Below are 23,351 nucleotides of genomic sequence, written 5' to 3'. Positions count from 1 at the left end.
GACAGAATTGCAAAGTCATCAGCAAACCTCAAAGTTTTTTTTTTCTTCTCCATGGATTTTAATTCCTACTCCAAATGTTTCTTTTACTTCCTTTACTGCTTGCTCAATATACGGATTGAATACCATCGGGGATAGGCTACAATCCTAACTCACTCCTTTCCCAACCACTGCTTCCCTTTCATGCCCCTTGACACTCATAACTGCCATCTGGTTTTGAAAGAGAGTATTCCAGTCTAAAACTTTCTCTAAGTCTATAAATGCTAGAAACATAGGTTTGCCTTTCCTTAATCTATCTTCTAAGATAAGTGTAAGGTCAGTATTGCCTCACATATTTCAACATTTCTACGGAATTCAAACTGATCTTCCCCGAGCTCAGCTTCTACCAGTTTTTCCATTCACCTGTAAAGAATTCATGCTAGTATTTTGCAGCCATAACTTATTAAACTGATAGTTCAGTAATTTTCATATCTGTCAACACATTCTTTCTTTGGGATTGGAATTACTATATTCTTCTTGAAGTCTGATGGTATTTTGTCTGTCTCATACATCTTCCTCACCAGATGATAGAGTTTTGTCAGGGGTGACTCTCCCAAGGCTATCAGTAGTTCAGTAGTTGCATGTATAGAAATTGAAAACCAGGATAAGTGCTGAAGAAACAGAGTGAGTTTAATCTGAATACTTATTTATGATGTACTGAGAGCAGCAACCTGGCATGCAGTGTGTACAAAGTCCACCAGCAGCAAAGAGACTGGGCCTCCTTCTACAAGCTCTGCCATAGGGAAACAACAACTTCTAACAGAGAGGCCATTGTGCATGCTAGTTAGATTCCATTCCAAATGCATTACTGATTATTGAGATTTTAATTAAATAGTCATGGTTTTGTTGATTATATTCCCCTATGGTTATGTTTAATTGATTTGTCATGCTAGAATGTTTCTATTAAAACATTTGAGGTTACTGTTCCATCTTTTATTATGACTTTTACACAGTGATATGATATTTACTCTGGCAGAATAATGGCTTTCTAGTGTTACTCTTTACCCATTGTACATGGTTTTTAAGCATGGATTTTATTTCCACATATTGGATTTCAATTTATGTTTTATTGTCAGATGCTCTTTTTGCCATAGGAAAGAATTTTAATTAACACTTTAGTGTATTGCATTTTTTTACCTCTGAATTTACCCTACTGTTCACTTATGTACACTAGCTCAGTGGTCTGTACTGTTCTATATAATGTCCCCAGGACATCACCAGCATTTACTTTGTACCTATGTCTACAGATATTGTTGATATTTATATCTATATATTTTGCATTGTGGGGTGGTGGGTAATTATCCTAATTGATCATTACTTTGTTATGTCATTATAATAGACACCTAAATTGTCTGTGCATGCTTTACACCTACCTTTGCCATTTACAAGAGCCTGAAAACTGTTTTTTGCTGTCAGCCGGTAAGTGGTGGAGAACATACTGACTGTAATTTCTAACCTGCAAGTCGACATTACTCTTTGCGCTCACTGAAAGAAAGTGTTCCTACTTTCTATTTACTCATTGAGATCAGGAACTATGACTAAATTTTTTTTTAAATTTTAATTATTTGATATATTGCATAATAAACCACATGCACAAAATATTATAATATTCCTAATGTTAATAATAATACCCCTAAGGTCAACTCTGCCCAGCTCTGATGTCATCCAAGGCCCAATGCATGCAGACATTTGACTAACATGAACAAATTTCCATCTCAGAGTGAAGTGTCTTCTCCCAGTATCTGTCTAGCTGTATTTATATATTGGCACAGTGGACCACCAAATGAAACATTTGCTATCAATGCCCTAGACAGAGGTAGCAGCACCTGATAGGACCCTTTCTAAGACCTGTATTAATTAATAGGTCTGTCATTTAACAAATAACTGTCTTCTTAATATTTACATAAAGAGAGTTATGTTTTCGTTACTGAAAAAGTTTTAGCTAGACTGCATTTAAACTTTGCCAGACAGAATTTTTAGAATGTAACCAACAGTAGAAGATGATCTCTGATCTGCCTCATTGATATTCCTTGTATTTATAGTTATTTATGATACATTTTTGAAATGTGGTGCAGATGCATTATTGTATTACTGTAATTGAGAGCTATAATTGGAAATTTCTTTTACAAAAAATTGATTTATAATGAATAAGGACACATGCATTCCAAATTTGGTTTTTAGTAAATAACTTGAAAACTAATGGAGGTAGCTTATTGGTGTGACATAGCTACTGTTTTTACATGAATCTGAGGCTAAAGTATGAATTTTCATCTTTCTGAGTCTAACATTTAGCACCACCAATTTTTGTTAAAAACAATGACTTTGGTCAAAATATGCTGACATTTGTAAATTTTAATTATGATATACTTTTCCATATTCTGACCAATTTTAGCTGCCTAGTTTTATTATTTAGTGCCACAATTTTTTTATTTTTTTTTATTTTTTTTTGCATTCGATATTTTGCATAACATATTAATTTGATCATTCTGAGCTCTTCAGTGTTAACATTAAAATACTGAAGCATACACTGACTAAGTTTGTTAAAGTATTTTAAATTTTAATTTTACTCTTAGATTATGGTATAATCCTGTGTATGTTAAGCACAGACACATTACGCTGATGTGACTCTGGTAGTAGTGAACTCAGCACTCTCTCTTGCCTCTGTACCTCAGATACTGTCACAGCAGTTGTTTCGCGTCAGTATGTATTACTGATATGCATTGTTGTTAGTCATGTTATTGTTTTTTTATTTGTCACTCATGTATTTCTAGGCATTTTATAGATTATCTTCATTTAATTGGACGAGTTTATCATCCCACTGTTGTTGTGTTCATAACAGATCTGAAGATTGCAACAGCTGGAACTGCAAATTGTACAACTTATGTGATCAAGACAGATCTTTACAAATAAAATGTATGTATGTCACCACCTAAATTATTATCTGACTACATTAAGCTGTCATAAATGACACTCACTGAATATCTACAGAGGAGGCAGTTCAATGGGTTTATAAATTTGCAGATACACATTGGTGCCTATGTTTGTGATGCTCTGCAGCATCATTAGATGAGCTTTCTGGACACTATTATATCCTCACTTCATTCTTACAGGTATCTTCTACAATATATTTTGTATGTGGTTTTGGAACATTTTGTACTTTCAAATTAGGTAATAATTGATTACTTTTGAAGTATTATGCAAAGCAGTTCATTATGACTTCATGTTGCATTACTCATACAAATTATCAGGTAAATAATTTTTTGCTCTTACATATTTGCAATAGGGTGTATTTTTTTAATTTATTGCCTTTCACTTTTTATACTCACCATACTCAGTTTTACCCCAACCAGTAGCAACTGCCGTGCTGACTGAGAATTTATCATGTGTGTAGAGACAAGCAGGTCGTATAGACCACGTGAAATTCACACGCTCACTAAGACGTAACAGAGCAATATCATTGTATTTGCTTGGTCCTTTGTATTCAGGATGGCGCACTAATTCTGCAATGTGATAATCCACAGGATGTGCTCCATCATGATCGCTTTTCAGATTATGCTCACCAAGACGAACTATCACTGCAGGATACCTGTAATTTGTTAAAGCACCTTTTTGTTAAGAAATAAGTAAAAATAATGTGTTTAAAGACAAATTAGTAACATTTTCTATAACTGACATCAGTATGGTTCACAGTTTGTATATGAAACACTACAAATAAAATGTTTCATTTTAGCAGCTCAGATGTAATGACTGTTAACAAAAATTAATGTGCCTTAAATAAAATTGTATCCTATTGATGGAAGATAACTCCCCTGCCTATGAAGATGTTGCTGTTACATACACTGTCTTCAGTGTTTGAAAATATCTTACAAATTCTTGAATGTTGTTAGTAATAGAATTTCCAGTAAACCATTTATTTAATTGGACTGTTGGCTGGTGATCATATTCATGTAAAATGTGCAGAAACTGCAGCAGAGCTGGTATATAACCTGTCTGCTTTCACTGGCAGCCCCACCTTTAATGGGGAAACAGGCCTGTAATAGGAGAGGAGTAGGATGTGCTGGGTGAGTGAATCTTGCAGGTTTTGCACTTGGGTCCTTTATAAGGATATGGCCCTTGAAGCAAGAGGTTAGGGGTGGATGTGGCATAGTGATAGGGATAAACTAGGTTATTGTGTACATTGGGTGGGATGCAGACAACCACTTTCGGAGCATGGGAATGATTGTGAATAGGATGTTCCTGTTTTCTTGGCATAGTTAAAACCTTGATGAAGGGCAAAGTTCAATTGTTCCAGCCTGCAGTGGCACTGGGTTATGAGGGGTCCACTCCTTTACAGCTGTCTCTTTAGAGTTGTGGAAGGATAAGGTGTGTGTGAGGGTGTGGCATGGGAAAATTGTTTGTAAACTAGGTTTGGGGGACAGTGCCAGTGAGAAGACCTTAGTAACATCTTCAGCACACTGGGCAAGGAAATTCTGGCCACTGAAGATATGACGTCCACAGGTGGCCGGAATATAGGGAAGTGATTGATGTGTTGGCAAATGTGCCAACACATTGTAGATAGAGGAGGCCGAAATCTAACGCAGACAGGCATGAATTCTGGAACAGGATAAGTAGTGAATGCTAATAAGAAAAGTATGCAGCTCCTCGAATACTTAACTTTTATTTATCCTTGTTGTGAATACAGCATTCCGGATGAGACATTTCATACTATACCTATCAAACTATCACTTGCTATGTAAGGCTAATGGCGCCTTGCTAGGTCGTAGCCATGGACTTAGCTGAAGGCTATTCTAGCTGTCTCTCGGCAAATGAGAGAAAGGCTTTGTAAGTGTAGTCGCTAGCAAAGTCGTCGTACAACTGGGGCGAGTGCTATCCCGTATCTCGAGACCTGCCTTGTGGTGGCGCTCAGTCTGTGATCACACAGTGGCGACACGCGGGTCCGACATGTACTAAATGGACCGCAGCCAATTTAAGCTACCACCTAGCAAGTGTGGTGTCTGGCGGTGACACCACAGTGATCTTCTGGTGTGGAATGGATAACAGCTTTCTAAATGCAGGCACTTTGTTGGTTAGTGGGCTTAATATGGACAGAAGTATGCATGGAGCCATCAGGATTGCGGAAGTCAGTGTCCAGGAAGGTGGCGTATTGAGCTGAGGACGACCAGGTGAAGTGAGTAGGAGAGAAGGTGTCAGGGCTGTGGAAGACTGAGGATAGGGGTGTGCAAGTGGAAGGATGTTGGAGAGGTAATGTTTGATAGCACAAGGCTGTGGACATGAGGGATGTTAGTGTCTGGAGATGGAATCAACAGTGATAAGTATGGACCCCGGTGGTAATGGAGTGGGAATTGTTGAGTGTCAGTCAAGGATGTGGTTCACATCTTTAACATGAGCAACTGGTTAGTGGTGTTCATCGACAGGAGCACAATATCTTTTAGTGGGAGCACAGTAACCAGCTACATTGGGGCGTCATGGATTGTTGGAGTCTACTGTTTGGTGAGCTGTTACCTTCTGTCTCAAAAAATTTACATTCTGCCAGGACTTTCCACACTACATTAATGAAATAAATGTTAAGTTTTCCGAAGTATCTTGAGATCTACTGTAATTGTTTTGTGCATGTCTTTTCAAAATGCAGTCTCAATGAACATCATGTGTTTAGTGCATGTATGGAAGAGGCACACGGGGATGTGGAGGGTGATGGTGATCCTAAGTTGAATTCCACTGTAGTGTTGATGCAGGTACATTCAGCAACAAATGCACAGTAATACAGCTGATGGTGACTAATTTTGAACTTAATTCACAATTTAGTGCAATCTGTGTGCTACTCATCATTTATACACAGGTAAGTCATTATCTTTCTAATATGTTGTTTTGTGTAAATGTGATCAGTAACTATATTTGGTGATATTTTGTTTAATTTTATTAAATTTACAACTAACACTAATAGACAATATTCATGAGAACACTTTTATTTCGTTCCATTGTGTCTTTGACTAATATGTAAAACAGCAATAATGGTTAGCAGAATACAATCCTAGTTGTGCTGAGGTCTATACTCACTTTCCAATATGTGTGCAGTGCGCAGCAGTAAGGACATAATATTCACTGATTAATGATCCCCCACAGTTCCATTCCAGATTACCATCAACTTGATAACCAATAGCAGCCTGTTAACATATATTGTTTATCACACATATGTAGCTAAGTAGCAGTAGAAGAGAAGTTTTAAAATGATAGGGAAGATAGAAAATCTTGTCAGTTGAGTATAGGATAATATCAGCAACAGCAGAACATAGTGTAATAGGATTCATGAATAGGAAGGTAGGCAGGGAGTGAGTTACTGTCAACAGTTCAGTTATAAGGTTGTTATCAGAAATGACACAAATGAACACCAATACTATAGTTCTGGTGCACATACTGATGCTGCAAGCAGGAAACGAAGAAAGAGAAAATGTGTATATGGATACTGAACAGGTAATTCAGTATGTAAAGGGAGATGAAAATCTAGTAGTCTTGGGGCATTGGCATGCAGATGTAGAGGAAGGAGAAGAAGAAAGGATCATGGGAGAATATGGGCTTGGCAGTAGAAATGAAAGGATGAAGACTCAATGCTGCCATATATTTCAGCTTTTAACAGCAAATACTGTTTTAAAAATTACAAGAGGAGAAGGTACATTTTGAAAAGGCCAAAAGGTATGGGAAGATGTCAGAAAGGTTACATCATAGTCAGGCAGAGATTTCAAAATGAGATATTGAATTGTAAGGCATACCCAAGAGCAAATATAAACTCAGATCACAATGCAGTAATGATGAAGAGGTACACTTCAGATTCTCTGTGGCTGTAGATACTGTCATGGTGAATAGCTCATTAGGTGCTTCAGTTGAAGGTGAATGGATACCTATAAAAACTGCAGTCACTGAAAGTAAAAATAAAAACCTTGGTACGAGGAAAGTAATTGTGAAGAAACCAAGGCTAACGGAAGAAATACTTCAGCTGAACAACAAAAGAACAAAGTAGAAAAATTTTCAGGGAAATTCATGAATAAAAGTTACTTTGGAACGAAATAAATAGGACGTACGTGGTCATAAGGCCAAACAGTTGCACAAAAAATGTGAAGAAATTGAACAAGAAATAATTGTTGGAAGGACTAACTCCATATATAGGAAGCCAAAACAACCATTGGCAAAATTAAAAGCTAGCGAGGTGACATTAAGAATGCAATGAAAATTCAATATGGGTGGAAAGGGTATATTGAAGGCCTCTACAAGGGGAAGACTTGTCTGCTGATGTGTTGGAAGAAGAAACAGGCATAGACAGGGAAGAGCTAGGGGATCCAGTATTAGAATCAGAACTGAAAAGAGCTTTGGAAGAATTAAGATCGAATAAGGCAGAAGGGATAGTTCAAATTCCACTGGAATTCCCAAAATCACTGGAGGAAGTGACAACAAAACCACTATGCAGGTTAGAAAGTAGAATATGTGAGGTTGGTGGTATATTTTTGGAGAAACATCATCCACACAATTTTGAAGAATGCAAGAGATGACAAACGTCAGAATTATCCCACAATCAGCTTGGCAGCTCATGTATCTGAGTTGCTGACAAGAATAAAACTGAAAATCTGTTACATGATTATTAGATTGAATTTATAAAGGTAAAACTCGAAGTGAAAGGATATCAATGTTAAGATTTAGTAATGACATTGCAACCTCTGTGGAACTGAATATATATTTACAGAAACTGTTGAATGGAACGAGCAGTCTAATTAGTAAAGAATATGGGCTGAAACAAATTGTGGAAAGACAAACATAATGATAAGTAGCAAAAATGAGAATAAAAACTGATGATCGTGAAGCAGATGAAGTTAAGCAATTCTGGTGCATTGTAAGCAAAATAATTCATGACATATGAAACAAGGGATACATAAAAAGCAGACTAGCAGAACAAAAAGTACCAAGCATAGATTAGAGGAAGGAATTTCTGAGAATGTGCATTTGTACATTGCATAGAGATGTTAGGTAGTGAATCATGGACACAGGGAAAACTGGAACAGAAGAGAACTGAAGAATTTGAGATGTGGTGCAACAGAAGAATGTCAGCAAATAAGTAGACTAATAATGTAAGGAATGAGGTGGTTTTCAACAGAACTGAGTAAATGAATCTTTGGAATATATCAGGGAAAGCTTCCATGTTACTAGAGGGAACTGTTGATGATTTGATTTATTATTGGTCCTGTAGATCATACAATTTGTACAGCAAAGCACATCATGATATAGGACAAGTCAATTTGAAAAATTATGTTAAGATGGTATATGATGAGAGATGACAGTAGTGGCACATAACTCACATAGCAGAATACATATAAGAGATACAGACAGAATATGAGTAACAAACAATAATTAAATTATCTTACTAAGTAGAAATATCTACAAGTGAATATACAGCTTATTACAAGTAATTAAAATATTGTGGTATAAAGTGCACATAGCAGAATAAATATATAAGATACAGACAGAATATAGATAAGATACAATAATTAAATTATCTTACTAAGTAGAAACATCTACAACTGAATAAACAGCTTATTGCAAGTAATTAAAATTTTGTTTCAAGAAATTCATGTATGGAATAGAAACAGTGATTTAGTAGCAATTTCTTTAATTTAATTCTCATTATTTTTGGGTTTTTGCTTGTTTTTATGTCTGTTGGGAGGTGCTTGTATATTTTAATGCCCATACATTTAACCCCATTCGCATATAATTTTGTGTTGTGTGCTATAATTTGTAACTGTGTGTTGTTTCTGGTGTCATGTGTGTGGCGGTCTGGATTTCTGTCAAGGGTGTCCAAGTGCCGTATTGTAAAACAAGCTAGTTCCAATATATAGAGGCATAGCAGTGGTAGGATTTTTAGCTGTTGAAATAGTGGTTTACAGTATTCAGTTCTTTTTTTACTTTTGATTATTCTTACTACTTGTTTTTGTAACTTGAAAATTGTGAGAAAATCAGAGCTCTTTCCCCAGAAGATTAGGCATAGCTCAAGACAGACTCAAACAGGGCATGGTACATTACCTTCAAGGTATCTACACTGGCTGTGTCTTTTAATGATTGTAATAGATAGCAGGTTTTACTAAGCTTTTGTGACAATGCCTCAATATGTGGTTTCCAATTTAGTGTGTTACTGATGGTAAGTCCAAGAAATTTGGTGTGCTGCCTGTTCGTAATGTCATCTTTGCTGATAACTGTAACTGCATTGAAGGGGGTTAGATTTTGTGTAGTATGGAAGTTCATACTTACAGTTTTTTTTAGTATTTATGAGTAGTCTGTTTGCTTCAAACCATGATTGTAAAGGACAAGTAGTTTCATTAACTGCATCTTGCAATGTGTCACCTCTACTGGTTATCAGGATATTTGTGTCGTCCACATACAGAAAGGAGCTGGCATTTGGTATGTGTTCTGGGAGATTATTTATGAACAATATGAAAAGAACAGGGCCGAGGACAGGCCCCTGAGGGACACCATTTGTTGTATGTAGTATATCTGACCTGCAGTTCCTGAATGTCTCTGATTTTCTTATTTCTACATATTGCTATCTTTGACTAATGTAGCTGTGGAACCAATTGTGGGCTACACCTCTAATCCCATACTTATGGAGTTTCATAAGCAGCAGTTTGTGGTCAGCCATATCAAAGGCCTTGGACCGATCAAGAAATATACTGACAGCAGGTTGTTTATGGTCAACAAAACTTCAGCAGTTTTCTCGAAATGCATACAGAGCATGTGTGATGGACCTATTTTTTCGAAATCTGTATTGGGAAGATGTGATTATGTTGTTGGAATTTAAACATATTTCTAATCTACTTATCATACAGTATTCAAATATTTTTGAGAAGGCAGATAGTATAGCAATTGGCTTATAGTTGTCATGTCTGATAAAAACTGTAGAAGAAGTCAGAGACCAGAATACATTCAGTAAACAGTTGAGAAAGCATGTTGCAAGTGCTATTCTAAAAGAATAAGCAAATGTTAGTATGGTGCCCATGTCTGCAATGGTAGTGATGCTAGTGCAAAGTTACACTTAGCAGATCATTGAGATTTTCTGATCTGCACCCACATCATTCAACTGTAGGTGAGTGGTTTCCTTTCCTATGTCCTGCCTGTGGTTTTCATTCTGGAATTCACATTACTGTAGCAACAACAAAAAATGTACTTCACATAAAGTCAGAAAACTTTATATCAACTAAAAACATCACTTATAATATAAACGAAATAATAAGTGGGAAAATGAACACTTAAATCTCTCTGTGTGAGCTCAGATCTCTCGTATTTTATTATAACAGTCATTTCTTCTTAAGTATGTGAAAGCCAACAAAATATTTTCACATTTGAAGGAGAAAGTTGATGATTTGAAATTTCATGAGAAACACTGTTTTAATTATTGTCAGCCCAACTCGTGTACTACTCTCTTCCATTTTTGCAATAATGCGTTTCTTTAAATTTCCTCAGTGTCCACCTTTAATGTTATCTCTGTAAGGATTCCATGCTGTGCAGCAAAACGCCAGGAGAGGATGGGTGAGCATAATGCAGACAGTCTCTTTAGTAGATATGTTGCAACAGCTAAGTATTCTGCCAACATAATACACTCTTTGGTTCTGAACCACATTTTCTATGTGAGCATTCCACCAGATTAGACTGTTTGTGATTGTAACTCCAGGTATTTATGCGAACTGACAGGTTTCAAATTTGTGTGATTTACCATGTAACCAAAATTTAATGAATTTGCTTTTTTACTCATGTGGATGACCTCACAGTTTTTATTGCCACTTGTTGCACCTCACTCGTATCTTCTATGCATGATTTTGCAATTGGTTTTGATCTTCAGATGACTTTATTTGTCCATAAATTTCAGCATCAGCAACAAATAATCCAAGGGAGTAGCTCAGAGTGTCTCCTTAATGTTTATATAAATTAGGGACAGTAGAGGGCCTGTTACAGTTTCTTGTGGAACACCAGACATCATGTCTGTTTTAAACACTGACTTTCCATCAGTTACTACAAACTGTGACCTTTCTGGCTGGAAATCATGAATCCAGTTGCACAACTGTATCAACACTCTCTAAGCAAACAATATGATTCGAATCCACCCATAAGGAACTGTGTTTAAGGTCTACTGGAAATCTAGGCATATGGACTTAGCTTAAGATCCACTGTTGGTATCATTCATTATTTCACGTGAACAAAGAGAGTTGTGTTTCATGAGAATAATATTTTCTGTGTGTGTGCTATGTACCAAATGCTCATTTTCTGCAAGTAATTCACACTCTTTGAACAAACTATGTGTTGAAATCAATTTTAGTGATGGGGGCCTGTGATTCAGCAGATTATTTTCTTTTCCTTCCTTAAGTATTGGTGTGCAACTTTTCAGTTCCTAAGTACAGATCTTTCAGGGAGTGAGCTATGGAAATATTGTGTTGACATACTCTGAAAGAAACCTAGTTGATATACAACATGGACTTGAAGACTTGCCTATATTTGGAGATTTAGGTTGCTTAGCTACACTGAGGACATCAACTTCTAAGTTACTCATGTTGGCAGCTGTTCTTGATTATAATTCTGAAATATTTACTTTGTCTTCTTTGCTGAAGGAATTTTGGAAAGCCATGTTTATTAACTCTACTTCATTAGCACTGTCACTGGTAACATCACCACTGCCATCACACAGAGAAGGTACTGACTGTGTCTTGGCACTGGTTGCATTTCGGTCAACGTATAATAGAAAATAAGAGAACAATATATGTTGAAACTGGTGATATGCAATATATTTAGGAATGCATTGCGAATGAAGAGTGCAATTTTGATTCTTCCCAGAATGAATCTTTCAGTCAGCAGTGAAGCATAAGCTATTTAAAAACTTTCATGACTGAGGAAAACTATTTGTTAGACCAGAACTCAAACCTGGAACCTTGCCTTTCGTATGCTATGCTCTTACCAACTAAGTGATACAGTCATGACATTATCAGCTCTCACAGAATTACTTCTTCCACTACGGTTTCAGGCTCTGTCTCAGGCTGATACTGATCTTCGGCCTGACATGGCTGCTTGTCCTGTTCCAGAGGTTGCCCCTCAGTCTGCAAGATCCGGGCGGTCGCAGAGAGTGGGCTTACTGGTAGTTGGGAGCTCCAACGTCAGGCGCGTAATGGGGCCCCTTAGGGAAATGGCAGCAAGAGAGGGGAAGAAAACCAATGTGCACTCCGTGTGCATACCGGGGGGAGTCATTCCTGATGTGGAAAGGGTCCTTCCGGATGCCATGAAGGGTACAGGGTGCACCCATCTGCAGGTGGTCGCTCATGTCGGCACCAATGATATGTGTCGCTATGGATCGGAGGAAATCCTCTCTGGCTTCCGGCGGCTATCTGATTTGGTGAAGACTGCCAGTCTCGCTAGCGGGATGAAAGCAGAGCTCACCATCTGCAGCATCGTCGACAGGACTGACTGCGGACCTTTGGTACAGAACCGAGTGGAGGGTCTGAATCAGAGGCTGAGACGGTTCTGCGACCGTGTGGGCTGCAGATTCCTCGACTTGCGCCATAGGGTGGTGGGGTTTCGGGTTCCGCTGGATAGGTCAGGAGTCCACTACACGCAACAAGCGGCTACACGGGTAGCAGGGGTTGTGTGGCGTGGGCTGGGCGGTTTTTTAGGTTAGATGGCCTTGGGCAAGTACAGAAAGGGCAACAGCCTCAACGGGTGCGGGCCAAAGTCAGGACATGCGGGGACCAAGCAGCAATCGGTATTGTAATTGTCAACTGTCGAAGCTGCGTTGGTAAAGTACCGGAACTTCAAGCGCTGATAGAAAGCACCGAAGCTGAAATCGTTATAGGTACAGAAAGCTGGCTTAAGCCAGAGATAAATTCTGCCGAAATTTTTACAAAGGTACAGACGGTGTTTAGAAAGGATAGATTGCATGCAACCGGTGGTGGAGTGTTCATCGCTGTTAGTAGTAGTTTATCCTGTAGTGAAGTAGAAGTGGATAGTTCCTGTGAATTATTATGGGTGGAGGTTACACTAAACAACCGAACTAGGTTAATAATTGGCTCCTTTTACCGACCTCCCGACTCAGCAGCAGTAGTGGCAGAACAACTGAGAGAAAATTTGGAATACATTTCACATAAATTTTCTCAGCATGTTATAGTCTTAGGTGGAGATTTCAATTTACCAGATATAGACTGGGACACTCAGATGTTTAGGACGGGTGGTAGGGACAGAGCATCGAGTGACATTATACTGAGTGCACTATCCAAAAATTACCTCGAGCAATTAAACAGAGAACCGACTCGTGGAGATAACATATTGGACCTACTGTTAACAAACAGACCCGAACTTTTCGAATCTGTATGTACAGAACAGGGAATCAGTGATCATAAGGCCGTTGCAGCATCCCTGAATATGGAAGTTAATAGGAATATAAAAAAAGGGAGGAAGGTTTATCTGTTTAGCAAGAGTAATAGAAGGCAGATTTCAGACTACCTAGCAGATCAAAACGAAAATTTCTGTTCCGACACTGACAATGTTGAGTGTTTATGGAAAAAGTTCAAGGCAATCGTAAAATGCGTTTTAGACAGGTACGTGCCGAGTAAAACGGTGAGGGACGGGAAAAACCCACCGTGGTACAACAACAAAGTTAGGAAACTACTGCGAAAGCAAAGAGAGCTCCACTCCAAGTTTAAACGCAGCCAAAACCTCTCAGACAAACAGAAGCTAAACGATGTCAAAGTTAGCGTAAGGAGGGCTATGCGTGAAGCGTTCATTGAATTCGAAAGTAAAATTCTATGTACCGACTTGACAGAAAATCCTAGGAAGTTCTGGTCTTACGTTAAATCAGTAAGTGGCTCGAAACAGCATATCCAGACACTACGGGATGATGATGGCATTGAAACAGAGGATGACACGCGTAAAGCTGAAATACTAAACACCTTTTTCCAAAGCTGTTTCACAGAGGAAGACCGCACTGCAGTTCCTTCTCTAAATCCTCGCACAAACGAAAAAATGGCTGACATTGAAATAAGTGTCCAAGGAATAGAAAAGCAACTGGAATCACTCAATAGAGGAAAGTCCACTGGACCTGACGGGATACCAATTCGATTCTACACAGAGTACGCGAAAGAACTTGCCCCCCTTCTAACAGCCGTGTACCGCAAGTCTCTAGAGGAACGGAGGGTTCCAAATGATTGGAAAAGAGCACAGATAGTCCCAGTCTTCAAGAAGGGTCGTCGAGCAGATGCGCAAAACTATAGACCTATATCTCTTACGTCGATCTCTTGTAGAATTTTAGAACATGTTTTTTGCTCGCGTATCATGTCATTTCTGGAAACCCAGAATCTACTATGTAGGAATCAACATGGATTCCGGAAACAGCGATCGTGTGAGACCCAACTCGCCTTATTTGTTCATGAGACCCAGAAAATATTAGATACAGGCTCCCAGGTAGATGCTATTTTTCTTGACTTCCGGAAGGCGTTCGATACAGTTCCGCACTGTCGCCTGATAAGCAAAGTAAGAGCCTACGGAATATCAGACCAGCTGTGTGGCTGGATTGAGGAGTTTTTGGCAAACAGAACACAGCATGTTGTTATCAATGGAGAGACGTCTACAGACGTTAAAGTAACCTCTGGCGTGCCACAGGGGAGTGTTATGGGACCATTGCTTTTCACAATATATATAAATGACTTAGTAGATAGTGTCGGAAGTTCCATGCGGCTTTTCGCGGATGATGCTGTAATATACAGAGAAGTTGCTGCATTAGAAAATTGTACCGAAATACAGGAAGATCTGCAGCGGATAGGCACTTGGTGCAGGGAGTGGCAACTGACCCTTAACATAGACAAATGTAATGTATTGCGAATACATAGAAAGAAGGATCCTTTATTGTATGATTATATGATAGCGGAACAAACACTGGTAGCAGTTACTTCTGTAAAATATCTGGGAGTATGCGTACGGAACGATTTGAAGTGGAATGATCATATAAAACTAATTGTTGGTAAGGCGGGTACCAGGTTGAGATTCATTGGGAGAGTGCTTAGAAAATGTAGTCCATCAACAAAGGAGGTGGCTTACAAAACACTCGTTCGACCTATACTTGAGTATTGCTCATCAGTGTGGGATCCGTACCAGGTCGGGTTGACGGAGGAGATAGAGAAGATCCAAAGAAGAGCGGCGCGTTTCGTCACTGGGTTATTTGGTAACCGTGATAGCGTTACGGAGATGTTTAATAAACTCAAGTGGCAGACTCTGCAAGAGAGGCGCTCTGCATCGCGGTGTAGCTTGCTCGCCAGGTTTCGAGAGGGTGCGTTTCTGGATGAGGTATCGAATATATTGCTTCCCCCTACTTATACTTCCCGAGGAGATCACGAATGTAAAATTAGAGAGATTAGAGCGCGCACGGAGGCTTTCAGACAGTCGTTCTTCCCGCGAACCATACGGGACTGGAACAGGAAAGGGAGGTAATGACAGTGGCACGTAAAGTGCCCTCCGCCACACACCGTTGGGTGGCTTGCGGAGTATCAATGTAGATGTAGATGTAGATGTAGAACTCTCATACTTACCAAACTTCACAAACTGTACATTGACAATCAAAACTAGACACTCACAGCCTCAGGCTGTCACAAGATGCACATAAATACTCAGCAGGTAAGAGCACAGCAAGGAAGAGACAAGGTCCCAGTCTGGCACACAATTTTAATTAGTCAGGAAAATTTCAATTTTTATTTTAGTTTATAAGATCAAATTTTGCTGCTGTTAATATTAATATAATACTGGAAAATGGTGTATGGAATAAATATAATGAAATAATGTGAAGAGTCATGGTAACCATTTAGGATATAATTGAAAAGTTGATAGGCAGATAAACATAACTGGAATTATGACTAAGTTTTCAAATGCTTCATTCCTGGGAGCTAGTAGACATGCAAACCTTCCTCCCCCCCCCCCCCCCCTCCCACACACACACACACACACACACACACACACACACACACACACACAGACACAAAAAACAAGCATGTGGAAATGTGCACAACAGCATGTGACTACACTTTCCTGGCATTTGAAATGTGTATGGGGGTATGTAAACTCCTTTACTGAAGTAGTTGATTGAAATCTCTGGTACATTTCATGATTGAAACTTATTTTATTTTTATTTACACACCAAGTTCCATAGGACCAAATTGAGGAGCAAATCTCCAAGATCATGGAACATGTCAGTACCTGAAATTACAACATAAAAGTAATAACAGATAAAATAAAATGTTCACAAACACAAAAAAAGGCAATCCATAAGTTTAAGCACACACAATCAACAACACAACAAGAATCAGCTTACTTTTTCAAGGAACTCCTTGACAGAATAGAAGGAGTGACCCATGAGGAAACTCTTCAGTTTCAATTTGAAAACATGTGAATTTCGTGTGGTAGCTTATAGAAAATGGATGCAGCAGTATACTGCACACATTTCCGCACAAGGGCTAAGGAAGTCCGATCCAAATACAGGTTCGATAGAGACACTAACAACTAGACACTTTGTTCACAACTAACCATATGGTTTTAATTTTATCCTGTGAATTAGCTATTCTATTTGCATACCACATACTCTTTGCCTTATTAATAACATTTTTAAGCACCTTACAATACTGTTTGTAATGGGCTACTTTAGCTTCATTGTGACTACTTCTCACATTTTGATATAATTCCCACTTCGTTTAACATGATATCCTTATCCCACTAGTCAGCCACCCTGGCTGCCTATTACTGTTAGTACTTCATTTCGAATGTTCTAATGGAAAGCAACACTCAAAGAGCATGAGGAATGTGTTAAGGAAAGCATTATATTTGTCATCTATGTTATTGGCACTATAAACATCCTGCCACTCTTTTTTCTTGACAAGGTTTAATAAAACTCTCTATTGCTGTTGGATTAGCTTTCCAACATAGTTTCTAATTATATATAACATTTGTTTGAGTACAAAAGCCTTTTAGTGTTAAACTTTGTGCATCATGGTCTGAAAGGTCATTCGCCGTTTTACTAACAGAATGCCGATCTAGTAATGAAGAATGAGCAAAAATATTGTCTATGGCTGTGCTACTGTTCCCCTGCACCCGAGCTGGAAAAAAAAAAAAAAAAAAAAAAAAACAAAAAAAAAAACACACACACAATCTGCATCAGATCAAATGAATTTAGATCTACCAACATCCTTTTTCTTGCACCATCATACACAAAATTTTTATTTAATTCACCACATATAACTAATATCTGGTACTTCCTACAAAGGGAATCAGGAACACTCTCTAGCTTGAGCAGAGATGCTCTGAAGTTGGAGTCAGGGGACATTTAAACAACAACATTTAAATATCTGTTCAGTGCAGTGATGTGACAGATCTATGGACTCCAATGAAATACTTTTTTTTATGTACATAACCACTCCCCCACCCCACAAGGAACTCCTTGAAAAACAGTCAGCTAATCAGTACCCATGTCAAGGGAGCTTCTGAATTGTCAAATTATTTAAGTGGCGTTCTGACATACCAATAATTTCAGAGTCAACATCTATAAGCATTTCACTAATTTTATCTCTAATACCTCTTATATTTTGATGAACTATGCTAAATCCTTCTCTACTTGGGAACATGACATCCTCTGAAGGTGAGCCCTTAGTTAGAGGGACTTCCTTTAAGCAGGTATACCTATCAGCTGGCTTCAATTTAAAAATGGTGTACCTCTAATGCCAATTACTACAGGAATTTTTCCATGAGTGATCCCACCACTACCCACTACACTGTCACCTAAAAGCTTTGCCACCCTCCCCTTCCCATACCTATTGAGGTGCAGGCCATGGCTAGTGAAACCTGATCTACTGATAGACTCAAGTGGCACTACTGTAATGTGACCCATGCCCTCTGCCATCAGTGACCCCTCCAGCCCCATGTTAACGTGCCTAACAGCCGCATTAAGATGATGCCAATCATGATGCTGAAGCAGTTGCATAAAATGCACATTAGTGCCACCAGTTTGAGTAGCTATCTTTACAGGTGGCCACCTACATTATATTCTCCGTTCCTATCAAGACAGTTCCCTGCTTCACCCACTATCACTACCTGATCCTCCTTTGTAAAATTTCTACATAACTCCCCTGTGCTGTCAGTCACCTGAGCCAACCGTGCACTAGGCTTCAAAATGCTGGTGACCTGGTACTCACTCCCCAACAGCTCCTGCAACTGCTTGCCCACACCTCTACTGTGCGAACTACCTAGCAGCAGAACTTTCTTCATTCTGTTTGACTTTGCAACTAACCAAGGCCTCCTAACTGCTGCATGTTGCCTACTTCTAAAGCAAGAAATTTACTAAACAACTTTAATACACAGAAAACACAGCAGTGAACATATGTAAAATTTATTAATACAAACAAATCTTAGGTTGTAATTTATAAACTGACGTATTCAGAAGAATAATCTGTATGATATCCTGAAACTGTATTATTTCTAGGGATTGTATTTGATTATTCGATGTTGAATAAATATTATTATTATTATTAAACAGCACAAAACACCACTGAAAACTATTAAATTTAATAACCACATAGCAGTGCGCAAATAACTATGTTAGTACTTAGATTTATACCCGCTACTACAACTGCATGCCAAAAAATGTAAACACAGTTCTGAGACATGAGGCTCGGATGAACAACTTAAGCACACTCACAAATAACAGGCCACTCAAGTCAATAATACAGGAAGGAAGACTGAGATAAATGAAAATCCACTAACAAGTTACTTTTTCAGCAAATGTTAACACTATTAACTTTAAAATAAGTAACTGAAGACAAAAACTTTATAAAATATTGATGAGCAACTTCAACAGCAGTCCAGTGTACATGACGTCACACTTACTAATGTATGACATAGTGTAGATGGTGATGTACAAGTAAACATTTCATTCAGTATGTATTGTAACTCTTACCTTCAAGTTACTGTCAAGTGCAACACAAATTTGTAAAATATAAGAAAAAAGTATTTCATTTCATCAGTTATTTTGAAACAGAAGAGATACTTAGAAATACGTAGGAAATCCTACCTACATGTTTAATACTGTAGTTCTCTATCACACAATCTATTAAATATGAAATAAATAATATTCAAAATTATATAAAAAAATAAAACGTTTTGGTTTGAAGGTCATTATTCAGTATTTAGTCATTAGTATCCTGAAACTAACAGTATAGTTAGGTTTGTTAAAAATATTGTATTTAAAGAAGAGAAATCACAAAATTATGATGTAAACAAAGTAGGAAATACCATCCTTCTCATACTGTCTGTTGAGTCTCCCTAACCTGAAGATCTGGGTGACTTTTCTGAACTCTCTCCATTTCCTAAATCTCACCAGTCCTTTCCCTTAAGCCCTCTACCTTCCCCTACAACCATTCTAACAGAAGAAGAAGCTACTGCCTCTGAAAGTTTCTAAATTTAAATGCCTTTATATGCTTATTACCCTCCTACTGCTTAGCAAGTAGACATTTTATTCATCTAGTTAAGTTGTATACTAATAATCAATCATAAGTATCTACCACAAACCATACCCAAAGAAATCATTACCTGTGCTATGCATTAATCACATTGACAAATGATGATTTTCTTTCTCACTTTAATTTAAGCCCAAGAATTTCAATAGAAAATCAGACATTTGTTCACATGTGGCAATAAAAAAAAGAAAAAAAGTGTCTTAGGAGACACAAAAAACACACATTTAGAGAGAAGTAGGATAAAGCTTAGCACAAATTTAAATACACATAAATAGCATTGTTTGTCATTACAACTTCACTACAGGATGCATATTGCCTGCATCATCTTGTTATGAGTTTGTTAAGGTAAGCAACATTGCCCGTCTCTTTGTTTATTGCCCTGAAATTATTTAATGGAGTGCAAAAAACTCATCTTCCTTTGTCCTGATGCCAGTGCTAGAGAATAAGAACCAAATCTTGTATTCAGTGCATGATACAACCTCCTCCAAAATTTTCAGAATGTTGTTGGGAATATGACAAATGACTACAGGAGTGGTTGCAGCTCTGTTGCAGAAATGTTTTATTTATTACTACTAATGGCTGCAGAAAACTTCGGATGTAAGGACAGGTTATTGTAGGATAGTGACTTCTTAACAGTATCTTCAGATCATATGAACTCCCTGTAGAAGTTGTTGTAGCTTTAGCTGTAGAATTAAAGACATTTTTAAACTCAAACTGAGTGTAATTTCACAAATTCATAGCTCTATTACATATGACAACAAATGCTCAAGTGGAGCCTTCCACATAGGTCATTGAAAATACTCTTCTTGCAGTATCTGAACACCATGATTGTTACAAATCAATTTAAATACTTTTCTGAACATTGTATAAATGCCCTTAATACTATAGTGACACAGTCACTACCTCAGTGGTTCCTTGGATGCAATATAGGAGAGTCCATCTTTTATACATATGGTAATGATAGAAAAACTGAAGACTTGAATGTCAGAGTTTAATACTGTGTTGACTTTAGAAACACAGCACAAGCTCAGATTAGGATAGAATGTGGAAAGGAATGAAACATGGCATTTTTCAAGGAGCCAACCTGTCATTTGACTCAAGAGGTTTAGGACATCACAGGAAAGTCTGACAGCATGGGTGAATGGGACTTTTAAATGCAACAGATCTATTAAAATGACTGCCTACACTATGGTTATCTATTCTCTTCTGGAGTACTGTCATTCAGTTAGGATCCTTACCAGGCAGGGTTAATGGAGTACCTCAAGAAAGGAATACCTCGAGAAGGTCCAGAGAAGGGCAGCACGTTTTGTATTATTGAATAATAAGGGAGAGAGTGTCATAAACACGTTATAGGATTTGGGGGGTGGACATCGTTAAAACAAAAGGATTTTCCCATTCTGGTGGAAACTTTTCACTAAATTTCAATGCCCAACTTTCTCCTCTGAATGCAAAATATTTTGTTGATTCCAGCTTACATAGGGAGAAATGATCATCAGCATAAACAGCTATGATCAGCATAAACAGCTATTGGTTAAGAATGTTCAACAGTCAGCAGATATTTCAACTACCCAATTTTAACTCAGTCAATGTGAAATGTCAGCTATCTTTATTGCATCAAAATATTAGAGGACTGAGAAATAAAATTAATGAATTAATTATCTGCATTGATGAATTAGAGTCTTCAAACCCAGCTGATGTAATCTGCCCCTCTGAACATCATGTGACCACTGGTATAGAACTTTTAAGTGTTACAGTGTTTAGGTTAGCATCTCACTTTTGTACAGAAGAAATGGAGAAAGGAGGAGTTGCCACATTCATCAGGAACTGTCATAAATTTAAGAACATAGATATTCATAAACTTTGCCTAGAACAGCATATGGAAGCATGTGCAACAGAAGTAGAATTTCACAAAAAAATCTTCATAATATTAAGTGTATATCGAGCACCTGCAGGTAACTTTAATCTGTTCATAAACCACCTTGAAGCTGTATTGGCCAATTTAACAACGAAAAACAAAGAAATAGTGGTTGCTGGTGATTTCAATGTAGATTTCCTTAAAGACTCTCCCAATACGAAATTATTTGAGTTAGTAACACTATCATTCAACTTAATTCCCACTGTAAAGTTCCCCACTAGGGTAGCCAATTGCTCACAAACAGCCATTGATAATATCTTTATAGAAAAGACAAATGAACAAAATCATATTACAAAACCAATAGTCAATGGCCTCTCAGACCTTGACATGCAGTTCGTTCTGTTAAATGTTAATAATCAACAGGATATAAAATCTGTTAAATCTGAGCTGAACAGGGTAATCAATAAGGCAAAAATTGATTATTTTAGGACACTCCTCAGAGACATTCACTGGACTGATGTTTACAGTGCTCATGGCATGAATGAAAAATATAACTCTTTTGCTAATAAAGTGGTCACCTTATTTGAACACTGTTTTCCCCCAAAACTAACCAAGGTTAGAGCAAATTCTACAAAGAAGCCATGGATTACTCAAGGAATAGGGGTATCTTGTAAAACAAAAAGAAAACTGTATCTGTCAATCTGAAACAGTTCTGACGTTGACGCTATAGCACATTACAAGAAATACTGCAAAATATCAAAGACTGTAATATGGACATCAAAGCAAATATATTACAAGGAAAAGATAGTCATATCAGATAGCAAAATAAAGACAGTGTGGGATATAGTAAAGGAGGAGACAGATAGAACCACACATGAAGAGGGACAAATAGCATTAAGAGTAAATGATACATTGGTGACAGATGTGTATAGTGTTGCAGAAGTTTTTAACAAACATTTTATAACTATTACTGAAAAGATGGGGTTGTCAGGTTTTGTAGATGCTGCTATGGAATACCTCAGACCAGACATTTCAAGTAACTTCCATAATATGAATTTGACCCACACTACCCCAGCAGAAATAATGTCCATCATAAAATCTTGAAAATCAAAAACATCTAGTGGGTATGATGAAATTTCAACAAAGTTAATTAAAGAATGTGATTCAGAGTTAAGTAACATATTAAGCTACCTGTGTAACTAGTCGTTTATCAGTGGAATATTTCCTGAATGGTTGAAACATGCTGAAGTTAAACCTGTTTAAGAAGGGAGAGATAGCATCAAATTTCCATCCAATTTAACTTTTGCCAGCATTCTCAAAAATTTTTGGAAAAGTAATGTACAATCGGCTTTATAACCATCTTATCTCAAATTGCATACTGTCAGAGTCACAGTCCAGATTTCTAAAGGGTTCTAATATTGAATAGGCTATCTACACTTACAGTGAAAATGTACTTAATTCATTAGAGAAAAAATTGCAGGCAACTGGTATATTTTTTGATCTGTAAAAGGCATTTGACTGTGTAAATCACAATGACCTTTTAAGTAAATTAGAATATTATGGTGTAACAGGAAATGCTGCAAAATGGTTCAAATCTTATATCTCTGCCACAAAACAAAGGGTGCCATTAGGAAATAGACATGTATTAAGTTATCAGGCATCATCCAACTGGAAACTAATTACATGTGGGGCCCCATAAGGTTCAATTTTAGGGCCCTTACTTTTTCTTGTGTATATCAATGACCTTTCATCAGTAACATTACCAGATGCCAAGTTTGTTTTGTTTGCTGATGATACAAACATTGCAATAAATAGCAAATCAAGTGTAGTCTTATAAAGATCGGCAAATAAAATATTTGTGGACATTAATCACTGGTTCCTAGCCAATTCTTTGTCAGTAAACG

The 23,351-nt window shown here is 37.6% G+C and overlaps 1 protein-coding gene across 1 annotated transcript in view; it reads right to left on the bottom strand.

Moving 5' to 3' along the window:
* The window catches only part of LOC124777028 (serine protease snake-like), a 215,150-nt gene that overhangs the window by 40,200 nt on the left and 151,599 nt on the right, over positions 1-23,351 (bottom strand). The window contains exons 7-8 of the mRNA XM_047252284.1: positions 6,091-6,197; positions 3,363-3,622 (exon numbers count right to left, since the gene is read on the bottom strand). Coding sequence (XP_047108240.1) covers positions 3,363-3,622; positions 6,091-6,197 — 367 coding nt within the window. The remainder of the gene's footprint in view (positions 1-3,362; positions 3,623-6,090; positions 6,198-23,351) is intronic.

This window comes from Schistocerca piceifrons, chromosome 2, assembly GCF_021461385.2.
Source record: "Schistocerca piceifrons isolate TAMUIC-IGC-003096 chromosome 2, iqSchPice1.1, whole genome shotgun sequence".
NCBI lineage: Eukaryota > Metazoa > Arthropoda > Insecta > Orthoptera > Acrididae > Schistocerca > Schistocerca piceifrons.
This window is presented reverse-complemented; position numbering and strand designations above follow the sequence as displayed.